The sequence below is a fragment of the Peromyscus leucopus genome, chromosome 3 (genome assembly GCF_004664715.2).
Source record: "Peromyscus leucopus breed LL Stock chromosome 3, UCI_PerLeu_2.1, whole genome shotgun sequence".
NCBI lineage: Eukaryota > Metazoa > Chordata > Mammalia > Rodentia > Cricetidae > Peromyscus > Peromyscus leucopus.
In genome coordinates, this window is record NC_051065.1 from 104,459,795 (window position 1) to 104,472,951 (window position 13,157).

At 53.1% G+C, this 13,157-nt stretch overlaps 1 protein-coding gene across 2 annotated transcripts in view; it reads right to left on the reverse strand.

Annotated features, from left to right (window-relative positions):
• Nucleotides 1-241: 241 nt before the first annotated feature.
• Eefsec (eukaryotic elongation factor, selenocysteine-tRNA specific) overlaps nucleotides 242-13,157 on the reverse strand; it is a 214,039-nt gene continuing 201,123 nt past the window's right edge. The window contains exon 7 of one of the 2 annotated variants that reach the window (XM_028854210.2): nucleotides 242-790. In XM_028854210.2, the coding sequence (XP_028710043.1) occupies nucleotides 600-790 (191 nt within the window). In that variant the 3' untranslated portion in view covers nucleotides 242-599. The remainder of the gene's footprint in view (nucleotides 791-13,157) is intronic. The other variant, XM_037203905.1, reaches the window with a different exon arrangement.

The window sequence follows — 13,157 nt, forward strand, 5'->3', positions numbered from 1 at the left end:
GGAGTCTGGTCCCCAAACTGGAGGTCAGGGTCTATTGACCTCTAGTGTCAAGATAGAGCCCTAGGGTGCTAGCCCCCGCCCAAGGGACCTTACTAGACTCAGGTACTCAGAGAACCTCTGTTCTTCAAGGCCCATGACACCCCAGGAGCCACTTGGGTGGTCCTAGCAGCTCTGAGTCCTCACCCAACGCCACATAATCCCGTGATTCCTGGTAACCCGCGGGAGACAGGCAGACCATGGGTGGCTACGTCATGTATGGGATGTTTATTTCCAGTTGGAGGGTGCCAGTCACTTGGGATAGGGCTGAGAGTGGCTGCAGACGCCCTAACTGGGGAAGCCTGTGAGGCCCAGGTTGCTGGCTCTGCTAAGGCCCTTTCCAAGCCGGGCTTAGTTGCTCTCCGGGGCGGGTGCAGGAGTGGAGTGGCAGCCTTTCTGGCACTGTTCCTCACTTTCCCCAGGTCTTCTCCAAGGGGCTCAACATCAGTGGGGATGGCAGTGGATGGGCTGCCTGCAGGATTGGGGAGACGGAGGCACATTGGGGGCATCTGGCACTGTGGTCTGGCTTGTAGCTGGCAAGAGGCCTTGGGGGGCTGGTTCACTTAGGGAGTCTGTACCATGCGCTTCTGGGTGTCAAAGACATAGCGCTTGAAAGACAGGCTGAGTGTCACAGGCTGCATGGGCTCTGGCCGCTCGGTGCTCTCCTCTGGCTTGGCGGTCTCCCCGCGGCCTGCTCGGTTCCGCTTCTTGAGTGTAGGTGTCAGGATCTTCTTGGACTCAGGGCTGAGGCCACCTGCAAGGGATAAAAGTGTCACTGACTCACTGTAGGCAGAGCGGCCTCCTTGTCTCCCAGCTCCATGCCCTTCCCACCCAGTATCATCCTCTCTGCCCAACAAGGTAGGGCCTTTCTGACTCCTCCCCATACCTAATTCACTACTAGCCAGTCACTTTGGGGCACAACTCTCTAATTTTCTGGCTGCTCACCTGGTCCCTAAGGGCCTAATGCTCTCTGAGAACACTGTTCTGCCTGCCAGACAGACCACTTGAGGTTTCTGGCCACCACGTAGATACCCTCTTTCCCCTTATGCCAGAAGTCTGACTCTGTAGCAGGCTCTCTCAGGTTCTGTGCCTTTTGCCTCTGGGTGGGTTCAGAGGAGGGGAGCCTCAGCAGACCAGAGGTGAGCAGGGAACAGCTGGGAGGTTTAGTCAGCTCTCCTCGGCCAGAGCTCTTGTGTGTGGGGGTCTCACCCAGGCTCTGGGAGACACTGTCTCTAGCTGGCTCCTCCATCCTCACCACCCACCCTGAATAAGGTTGGGCTCTTTGCCATCTCCAAGAACTCAGTACGATCTTTCTTCATGCAGAACATCCTTTCTGCTCTAACACGGAAGATGTCCCATGGCCCTTCAGGGAAAGGCTGTGCATCACAGCTTAGCTGTTTTCTGTTAAGCTGCAGACTGACAGCACCTGGCAGTTGCAGACACTGCACTGGTTAGATCGAACCCAGCATCTCACATGCTTATTTATTCTTGTGTTGGTATTTCCAACCGACTGTCTTGGGTTTCCAGATGAGACGCTGGGCAGGGGCTCAGGCAGTGCCTGCTGGTGCCTACTGGCACCTGGGGGAAATCTCCTGACAGCCCTGATTCTGAAAGGCAGCATCCACCTGCATGTAGGCCTCTGACAATGATTTTTGTTTTATTGTTTTTCAAGACAGGGTTTCTCTGTGTGGCCCTGGCTGTCCTGGAACTCACTCTAGACCAGGCTGGCCTTGAACTTAAGAGATCTGCCTGCATTGCCTCTCAAGTGCTGGGATTAAAGGCGTGCACCACCACTGCCTGGCTCTGGCAATGATCTTGAAGAGGGCTCTCCAAGCACTCTGCATTGGCCCCTAATCTCTGGACATTTAAAAAGTGGTATGTCCCTGGAAAACTGAAGTCAGTTAGGGATGGCCTGTCTCACTGTATGAAGGGGTTGGGCTCACTCTGACAGACAAAAGTGAGACTGTTAGCTACCTCAAATCCTGGACCCCCTGGGAAAGCTAGGGGCTTGAAGTTGCTAGCAGTACCCTAGAGACAAGCTGCCCATTGCCCCCGCCAGAGTGCAGCAAGGAGAAGGTGCCCTCCCGCAGTTGCCTGGTCTTTAGCCCCGCATCTGTGGCTTTGCCTCCTCCCAGACGGGGCCTAGGCCTTGGAGCAAGAAGAGGGCCCTGGGCTGGTGCCAGGCCTGCAGGTATCTGAGTCCCTGAATCAGAGCTGGGCCTTCCTCCTGCTGGCACCAGACCCTGACAAATGGTACGGGCCTGTCTCTCTCTGGTGCCAGGAGGTCTGATCGCTGAAGAGGTGCAGGGCTCCAGAGCGTCTGTGCCATGCTGGGGAGACAGGTGTGGCCCAATCAGCAGTCCATCTCATCTGTGATGGCTCTGGTTACACACAGTGCATGCCGCATCACCACAGAGCAGGCAGGGATGCAAGAGGAATCTGGCACAAGCAATACTGTGGCCAATGAGCAGCTTGGTCGCCTCAGCCATCACAGGGGTCTGGGAGCACCATCAAGGGTCTACCAAGAAACCTGTCCCAACAACTCCTGGGGCATATGGCAGAGATCACACCGTTTCTTCAGTGGCTCCCTTTCCTTGGGCCAGGTGGCATATGCTGAGGAAGTTGGAGCTGTACCCACCACAGGCTCGTGGCCCAGCTCAGGCTGCAATTGTCTCTCAACTGCCCGGGGCTTTCCTTTTAAAGATACTTGGCATTGCAGGATCAGTGGGCAGCCGGGAGGCGGCCCGCAGTCCAAGCCAGCTCCCCTGGAGAGATTCTAGTCAACAGGTTTGGAGGCAGATAGCCCTAGATAGCACGAGTAACTTAAGGAAATGACCCTGTGTCCCTGGGAGGGCGGTGGTAGCAGCTTTGATGTTCCTAATGCAGGGCTCTCTGAAAACGACTGCTGGACGCATGCTCGGGTGACAGGGACCCCCCAGAGACTGCTGGCAGGCTACAGAGGTAGAAGGAATCTGTGATGTGGCCAAGTCCATGAGGTATATGCTTGTTCTGTGGGGAAAGGGTGATGACTGGGTCAAGGGAATCAGCAGGCAGCTAGGGTGCCCGCATCTATAGCCCAGGGTGCCATCAGGCAGGACAGTTTCCCACCCTGCCACCCCATTCTCCCGGCTCTTCCTTCGTGCCTGGGCAAACAGCACACATCAGCTTCCTGGTCCTGCACGTCTGTATATCCACCTCTGCACACTGCTGGCTTTGTCAGCCCTTCAGTTCGCCCTGGAGTTCGAAGAGCACTATTCTAAGTTCTATTCAGAAGTCACTCCTCAGGCCTCCTGGCTACCTGGCCACTGTACCCAGCCTCTCTGGCCCTCACCGCTCTAGTTCTCTCCTCTCACTCCGTCTCCTCTGGCAGGCTCTATTACCTCCATGGTTTTGTATCTGCTGGCTTTCTGTGACCAGTCCTACCACAGTGAGGTTTCTGTCTTTGCCCATGTGATCTGCTCTGGGGACTCTGGCTCCTAGCTGTCAGTGCGGGTGAGACCCTACAGGACTGGAGGCAAACCCCTAGGACCAAGAACCCCAAGGTCAAGCAGCTAGAAACAGCCTGTGAGAAGGTTCCTGCACAGTCCAAGTCAACCACGGGATGCAGACCAGACAAGCATGTGCCATGTGGGCCCAGATGTGCGGAGGTGCCCAGTCCTCACTGGTCAGGGCTGGAGGAAGTGAGGTGCTCAAGAGCTTCACCCTTGCCCAAGGTCCCACAGTGGGTGGTGGGCAGTGCTGGTGACTAAGGCGGTCTGGTCCCCATCTGTGTTTGAGCATCAAAGACCCACATGTCTAACATCGGTTAGAGGGGACCCGAGACCAAGGGCTGATAGGACAAAGCCCCTTGCCATAGTAAAGCGATGTTCAGTCGGACTAAATGAACATTTAAAGACAGATTCATGCTAGGGGCGAGGACACAGACAAGGCTTATTTGGTAATGCATTTGCAAGCCCGAGGACCTGAGTTCAGATCCCCAACAGCCAGGTAAGAAATTGGGCAAAGTGGTGTGCACCTATAACCTTAGCATCCAGGAGGTAAAGACAGGAAGTCCCTGGGGTTTGCGGCCAGCCAGTCTAGATGAATTTTGTGAACTCCAGGTTCAGTGAGACTTTGCCTCAACTAAATTAGGGACAGTCACAGAGGAAGACACACAAAGTTGACTTCTGACCTCTATACAAAACATGTATTCTAAACTTAGTTCAAAAAATGCAGCAGGCAAAACTTTCAGAAGAACCCTATCAACTGAGCTACAGAGAAAAGACCGGACGGCTCTATGCCTAGCCACCAGGGATCACAAGGGGTTACAAACAGTGCCTTTCTTCTACTTTTCTGTACTGCCCAAGGGCTCTGGGTAACCCTGGTTAGGCACAGAGGTCCAGTTGCACGGGCCCCACAGTGTGCCCACTCCTGAACCCCGACAAGGGACAATGTATAGCAGTGCACCCTAGCACACAGGCAAGCAGGGGAAGGGGAAGGAGGTCCAGGTGGGTCCCCACAGCCTGGGGGTGGGGCCCAGGGCAGCTGTGGTCAGGAAGCAGGCTGGCACTTTGAGGCCAGTGGCCTTGCTTCTGGCATGCTCCGGCTGTGCCTGGGAAGGGTGAGGCTGAGCATGGGTAGAGCTCCTTTATGGGCACCAAGGTCAAAGTGTCTGGCACAGCTGCTTCCAGCTAGAGCAGGAGTCTCAGGGCAGGTTCAGGGACGGGCTCTCCCAGCTCCTCAGCCCCACTGGCCACTGCTGCCGCCTCCTGCTCTACTCCCTTGCCAGAGAGGATCCTCTGAGGCCCACGTGACGCTGGGACCTGTTCCACAGCAGGAGTATGTCCTCACTCAGAGCCATGCCTGCCTCCTCTGCCTCTCCACTCCCGATGCTCCTGTCTCACTCTGACCACCAACCACAGGAAACCAAGCAAGGGCTCTTGATCATTCATGTTTGTGGGCTGAGTTCCTTTCCACCCAGAGAATTCACTCTGCCACTGCTCCTCGGAGCACGTCCCCTGACTGGCCCGAGCTAAATGGAGTCCCTCCCTAGGAGCCACACTGAGCACTTGTTTTCACTGTGGTTATGTAGTGCCTTCTTCCCAGAGGCTGGGGAGTGGTGAGGATCCTCCCACTGCCGGGCATGGAGCCCTCTAGGTCTCCTGGGGGCACATGAATGTGTTGGAGGCATCCCATGATGTATGCAGCACCTAACATCATCATACTTACACCTCTGCATGCTACCCTCCATGAACCCACATCCCTTTCCATGTACTCCCATATGTCACATGTATCCAGTGTCTCATACATACACTACATATCACATACAGCCATTAGTACTCACCTATACTATACATACCCATGACCCTGTATATATATATATATATATATATATCCCTGCATATCCCACATATGCTTTCACACACACACACATCACACTCACACCCACATGCACTTATCTCTATCACATACATTTACATGCCAGTCCCTCCATGCTACACGCACCTGCGTGCATCTCATTCAGATGACCAGGCCAGTGGTGAGGCCTGGGAAAAACATGCCTGCCCTTCGAGTGGTCCAGAGAGCAGTCTGGACCAGACATCAGGCTGGACTTTGGTCCTCTCCCATGTGCCAGCACCAGACTTCCCCTGGCAGGGGGTGTGTTGGGGCTGAGGTAGCCCATGATGTCCCCTGTTCAGGAGGCCTCCTCTCTCCCTAGACACCACGAGTCCTGGAGCCTACTCTACTCTCTTTTGAGCCCAGACCCCAGGACGTAGTGGGGGTGGCAGTGACCCTATGTGACACCACCGCTCATGGCTTCCCATGGGGACCTCTCCCAGGGCCTGGCTGGCCTTTCTCACTGTGCGCCAGCCCCACACAAAGGCACAATGGGCTGCAGGCTGCTGGGTCTTGGCTCCACTGGGCAATCAGGGAAGAATGTGGGAAGCGAAGTTTTTCAAGCCCAGGGAGGGTGCCGCCCGGCAGTGGCCATCAAAGGCCAGCAAATTGCCTCCAATTGCTGGCGTCGCTTTCATGTCAGGGGCCAGACTAGAAGAGGGGCCTTCACGTTGGTGGGCAGCTGGCACCCCCCAGTGGGAAAGGAGCCCTTGTAAGCATCTTGGGGTCAGTAGGCCCCTCAGGGACTCACTGAGGCCAGAGCAGCTATGAGGAGGCTGTAGAGGGAGGCAGAGTGAATGGGGGTAGGAGCTCCCCTGGGACAGCATCCTGGTGAGGACCTCTGGGCTGGCAGCTGGGTGGCCACAGAGTCCGAGTTCAACAGGCTTGCAGCTGGACAGGATGCGGGGCCGTGTGCAACAGAAGCTCCGGGTGGAGGTGACCGGCCTCTGCAGAGGGCCTGCTGATGCTGCTGGAAGGTAGAAGCCAGCTTGTGTGGACTGGGGTTCTGGCTGGCATGACAGGAATGGATGAGCTGATAAGGTGGAAGAGGCTTTAATGCAGGCCTGGCGGTCACATCTGACTCACAGCAGGCTTTGGTTGCACTTAACGTGCAGGGGTCCAGATGAGGTGAGCCAAGGTGTATGCCCTCTAGCTATATGATAGCGCTGGGATCTGGATGTGGGACTCCCTTTGCCATGGCTGGCTTGTCATTTGCTCCTCACTTGGCCAGGGACAGGCCAGAGGGCAGATCTTGGCGATCTGGGGAGAACCAGCTGGTGCCTTCTGGGTTCCCTCTGAACTTCTGTGGGAGTGACTGGTCCTCCTGCCATGTGCTGGCAGGTGTGGCCCTCTGCTCACTGTCTCACAGGCCTGTCCTCACTAGCTGCGGGTACCAGCCCTGATTTTCCTTGTTCCTTCTCTGCACCGGTCATGTATGTAAACAAAGATGCAATTTGCTTTAAAGAGATAAGGTGATTAATTAAAAAAAAAAATCAGAACTGAATTCTGCCATCCCAGTAACAAAAGGAATTAGGGGAGGGGGCGGCAGACAGGCCCATGTAACCACGAAACCAAGTTCCTTCTAAGGCTCTTGAGCACACTTGACGGCTCACACGCTCCTTTGATTGGGAGGAGACGGAGGCAATGGGCAACGCATGCCCATTTTGATGTCTTAATGTTGCCTAATTCCTTCTTTAATTTATATTAAGCTTCTTAGCAGCAACAATGAATTCTTCAAAAACAAAACAAAACAAAAAAAAGGCCCTTTGCAGAGATATTCGCGCACCAAGTTAACTGAAGTCACAATGAAGCTGAGCTTTGGAGATTGGGGTGTGTAGGGAGGAAAAACATGCAATATGTGAAAGCTTTTTTAAAAAGACAAAACCTTACTATTTTCTATAGAGAAAATATTTTACTGTTTAAAATAACACTGGACTTTTGAATTATAACCTGTTTTTATGTTCAAGCTATCTGTGTATTATTTCTCCTGCAGTTGTACATAAAATGCTTTTACATTCAATAAAGGGGACAAATACTATAGAATTGTATTACATGAAATATATAGAATATACAAATTCATAGAGACAGAAAGATTAGACGTTATCTCAAGATGGAGAAGAAAGGAATACAGAGCAATGATTTCCTAAGTACAGAATTTCTGTTTTGTGTGATGGAAAAGTCCCACAAATGGACAGTAGTATCAGGACATTATATCATGACTGTAATAAATCAATACAATTAATGAATATCATAAATATAATTATTGAATGAATAATGTAAATATAATCAATGAATACCACAAATGTAATGAATATCATGAGTGTAATTAATGAATATCATGAGTGCAATTAAAACAAATAAAAATAAATAAATTTAAAAAGTAAATAAATAAAAAGACAAAACCAAAATCAGTCTGATCCAGACAGGAAATGACTTGGTCTTGAGGCTCAGTTGGAGGCTGAGCCATTTGAGAGGGTAGCCTAGTAGAGAGACATTTGCTGTCCTAGGTTCTTACTCAGCTTGGAGGGGAGCTGGCTAGAGATGAGCAGCCAGCCACCTGAGGCCAGCTTCCTACTACCCGATCCTATGAGGTTTCCACTCCCTGATGCAGCTGCAGCTCCTGGAAGCATGTATTGGCATGAGGACATCTCCAGCCAGGCCCCTGCCTCCGCCTAAGCAGGGTGCCATTTCACATGCAGCATGGAACCCGGACTCCCTGGCAATCCTACTCAAGTCCCCGTGCCCACGCAGAGTTGACTCATGCTCCTCCGAGGCCCCAGGGCCTCTTCAGAGAAGGTCCTGCTGATGGGCCACAGTGCAGCCTCTGTGTGAACGTCCCAGCCACTGCAGCGAGCATCTCTCTGCTTACCCGTCCCATTGCTGTCCAAAATCCTTTTAGAACAAATTTCCACCACTCCTCCTGGATCAAGCTCCCCTGAAGAAATCTTTAGATCCTCATATGTGTTCAGATGAGGCCTATATTTCCTGGGTACCCTAGCAGCCTGCCTCCTACAGACCCTTCGGCATGCCTCGGCCCCCTCAGTTTCAGTTGCTGCTGGGCTTCCTCAGTGGGATATGGCAACTGCCTTGGTATCTCCTGCCTAGACTTTCAGTCAGAGGTGGTTGTACACTAGTAGTCTTCTTCCTGGGGTCAAGGTGCTGACCCTTCCTCAGAGACTCCAGCAAGGGCCACCCTGGCCCCTTTAGCTTACCAGGACCCAGCAGAAGGGGCCCTGAGTATGGCTCTGTTCCTGGGGTGACTCCTAGAAAGGGAGCTTCTTGCTAGCCTGTTGGGGTCCTAGTGGCCCTCTCATGGCCAGGCAGCCTCTAGGCCTACATAGGCTGAGGGGCGATGAGCATGCCTTCTGATCACAGCCAAGCAGGTTGGGAGGGGGAGTCCTGGAATACCAGAGCTCTTCTATTCCTGCTGGCCACACCCACCTGGATTTGGAGCCCTTTGAGGCAAGGATAAGGAGGAAGTCCAGGATCTATGTTTCCTCCCCTGGGGCTCAATCAAGGTTGCTAGGTAGATGCCCACACCTTTTAGGAAACGGGTCATGGTGCTGGATGAATGGGGTGAGAGGGCGGTGGGGACAACAGGGGGACAGAGCTGAGGTGGGGTGGGAGGGTGGGTAGTGGAACGGCAAGGGGAAAGAGCCGCCTCTGCAGGGTTGTAGGGAAGGGAGCTGGTGGCTGAACACCTCCCCCACTTCTTCAGTGGGACTGAGGGATGCCAGTCTCAGGTCACTTTTCTTCTGCCATTGCCAGCATCCCCTTAATGCCCCTCACCTAGCCAGTGCCACACAGGTGTTCCACAGGGGAGTCACTGCCCAGGCAGCTGAGGGCTCACAGCCATGGTTAAGGAGCAGGACTTACATCCAGAGATGTGCTTATAAAGTACCCACGGCAGCCTGGGGCTCAAGGCAGGCCAGACCCTTTACTGCACTCCAGGAACTGTCATCAGGGAGGGCCAGGTTCCAGAACATCTCTTCAGAAACTTCTGAGGATTGGGTCTCTGCACTTTGGGTCACCATGGGGAAATACTGGTTGGCTGGACCTGAGGGCTGCTTGGTGTCCTCTGTGGGCAAAATGGTCTTAAAGTAGCTAACTGCTACACAGAGGGATCCTGAAGGAAGACCATCTCACATGATCCCAGCCTGGCCACAGAAAGCTTAGCTGGTGCCCCACTATCAAGATATTTCTGGCCGGGCAGTGGTGGCACACGCCTTTAATCCCAGCACTTGGGAGGCAGAGCCAGGCGGATCTCTGGAGGTTCGAGGCCAGCCTGGTCTACAGAGCAAGATCCAGGACAGGAACCAAAACTACATGGAGAAACCCTGTCTCACCCCCCCCCCCCCGACACACACACAAAAAAAGCTATTTCTGGGCCAGTCAGAGAAAATGTTCCCTGCATGGTGACTATGTCCCACAGACACCACATCTCAACTGCAGCCACCTCCACTGACATGCCAGGAAACTGAGGGACAGAGACACGCAGTGACCTGACCAGGGGCACAGCAAGGACGTCCTCATTTAGACCCGTGCCTTTAACCACTGCACACCTCTGTCCACCTTCCCTCCTTTATGCTCAGGGGCAATTCTGGCTGTGGTGTGGCTGCTGCAATCTACGGGGACTGAAGACCCTGTATTTTCCTGGCAGGTGGGAAAGACTGTGGTAGGGCAGTCCTGAAGCCAAAGAGTGGGGAGTAGGTTCCTGGTGGCTTCCCACGAAGTATTTTCCCCCACCACTCAGGGAGCAGAATTTTAATGCTCCCACCCTTCACATGTACACTCTTTAACATAAGTTAATCTTCAATTAAAATACCTAGAGCAGAAACTAAGATAACTGGTTTAAAAGGTAGAGCTATTGACAATAAAAGTCATCTTCATAGTGCCTTCATATTGCTTTTTCTTAAAAAAAAAATCCACATATTAAAAACGTCATTTTTATGACTTGGGGAAAAAGCCATTGAGAATAATGAGAGTGAACAAAGGCTCAGGCGCAGTCATTTTCCAGGGCCCATATGTGGCATCCTGATTACTGTATCAGCTTTGCTGCCTGAGAAGAGGGAGAGGCAAGCGCAGGTGACTGGTACCCCTGTCCTCTGCGGCTGGCAGATGAAGGCGGGGGTGGCATGGCCGCACAGGTCCCTCTCCACGCTCCTGGAACTGTAGACTCTGACAGTTTCTCTCTCCCCACCACTGGTGTGTGTAAGCACACAGCTGACGATCCGCATATAAGCTGATTGGCTGTCCTACTGTGGCCCCTAGGGAAGATCTCAGGCCTGGCCTGTGCCTCCAAGGGGCATGCCCACCGAAACACTGGCACTCCAGCTTGCCTTCCTGGTGTATCTGCCAAGGCTGTCTCCTCATGCTGAGATCACATGGGTCCTTGTGCCCAAAGCAGGGTCTGCAGAGCAGTACCTCTCCCTGCCCAGGTCTTGGTTCTCTTCTTCAACAGGCCCCTTTGTCCCAACTCTCTCACCTTCACAGCAGCTATCTCTTGGATCACTATTGCCTGCTGCCTGCCTGGGCCTCTTACAGCACCATGCAGCACAGTGGCTGGCGGTCAAAAGTGGCTCTTGTCTACTGGTTTGACATTTTCCAAAACACTCACTGTGCTCTGACCCAGGCTGAGATTTGTCCCTGTTTGGCTCTAAGCTGTGGTTCATAGCTAGTGGAGTTATTCACATATATGGAGACCTCAGGCAGGCCTCTGGTTTGGAATACCTCCCCCAGTGTGTCTCTTTGGAAGCTCTTGGGAGATGACAGATGGCTGGGCCCCTCCCTGGAGACCTGAGTCCTGGTGGTGCGCTGTGACATCATAAGTCTAAGGGTTGCTCTCTAGCCCCGCACCAAAAGAACAACCATTGTCAGGATCTGGATTCCAGCCTGGTCCTTCAAAGCGCGGCCAGTGCGATGAGAAGGCATCTGTTTTTGAGGGGATGTGGGACTGTCCCTGGGATCAGCTGCCTGCTCTGTGAATACCAGGCCCTGCTGCTCACAGGTACAGAGCCTCAGGGAAAGAGTGTTGTGCTGGCAGGGTCCTGGGAGAGAGACAGAAACCTCTGCTTCCAAGAGCCAAACAATGCCTCCTTTCTTCTCAGCACATGCAGAAGCCTTCCCTACAAGTGCCAAGCGCTTAGGGCTGGTGGCTGAAGACCTGAGGAGCCAGAGGAGTCAGGGACAGGAACCAATACACTCTGGAAGGAGGTGGGTCTGTCGCTTCCTTCTCCAACCACACATCCTTTATCATGCAGCGCATAGAGAGTGAGCCCGGGGCAGCCTGGGTATCCCCGTGTGCCAGGCCTCACCTCCATTTTCCTCCAACACCTTGTAGGACTCAGGGGTGGTGACGTGGACTGGGTAAGGTTAGACAGGAGAGCACTGCGGCCTGGGCACTTGCACAGAAAGGAAGTGGGGTGAGGGGACGGCTTCTGTCATGAGACGTGGCTTCCTCGGCTGACAAGATGTCAACCTCTGCTGTGGTCCCTGTTACAGTGGTCAGGCTTGAGGTCCTTCCATTTCTCGGGACATAGTGGTTGGGAGTAGAGCCATAGGCACAGGCTCCTCAGATAAGTGTCCCCATCACTGTCTCTACTTCCCACGTGCTATACAGATGCCCCCTGGCCCAGAGCCACTTATCCAGGGCTGCTGTGAACAAAGTGACCCCTTTCATTCAACAATTCTCCAAACCCCAAAGAGCACTGTCTTCACCATGACCTTGGGTTGTCAGGACAGTGTGCATTAGACCTGAGGAGAAAGTCGGGCTACACTTTTAGGAGGCCATATTCTACCACATGCTGCGGGGGAGGGGTACAGAAAGAAAGGGGCATTTGGAGTCAGTGACCTGGCCTGGCCTCGAGGGCCAAATCCAGGTAACCAACGCCTTACTAGTGCTTACTGCATAGCAGCACAGTGGCTCACCAGTGCATCATCATCTGTGATCTGGGCATGAGACTGAGGCATGAGGGATGTGGGGTAGAGGCATGGCACACAGAAACACCACAGACTTCTCTCTCCACTCCGATAGCCCTGTCCGGGCTCACTGTAGCCCACTAGATACTATATCTGAGGATACTGCACAACTTGCCCTCAGTAAACCTATGTACATGTTCTCATGGCCCAGGCCTGTGGCAGGGACCTTATATATCCTGTGCTGGTGCCCTGTGGCTCTCTTAGTATAGACTACTGGCTACCTCTTGGTAGGTTCTGAAGAGCAATGTGGTTTGGCTATGTCAGCCTCAGTCCATCACTGGAGGTCTGCTTCCTGCTTTTGCAGGAAGTGGGACACAGACCCACTACAGGACACATCATGAAGACACAGGAGGTGGGTTTTGGGGATTAATGTCAACACCCCCTGTTCTGTTGTGGAGTATTAGTTTAAGATGTGTTACATTTGTTTATGCTGTGGAATATTTGTTTAGTGATGCAAAGATATGCTGCACTCTTTTTTTTTTTTTTGGTTTTTTTGAGACAGGGTTTCTCTGTGTAGCTTTGCGCCTTTCCTGGAACTCACTTTGTAGACCAGGCTGGCCTCGAACTCACAGAGATCCACCTGCCTCTGCTTCCGAGTGCTGGGATTAAAGGTGTGCGCCACCACCGCCCGGCCATGTGCTGCATTCTTTTATGTTGCATTTGTTTAACTCTCTGAAGCTATGTTATTTTGCCTGCCTAAAACACCTGATTGGTCTAATAAAGAGCTGACTGGTTAATCTAGGCAGAAGAGAGAAATAGGTGGAGCT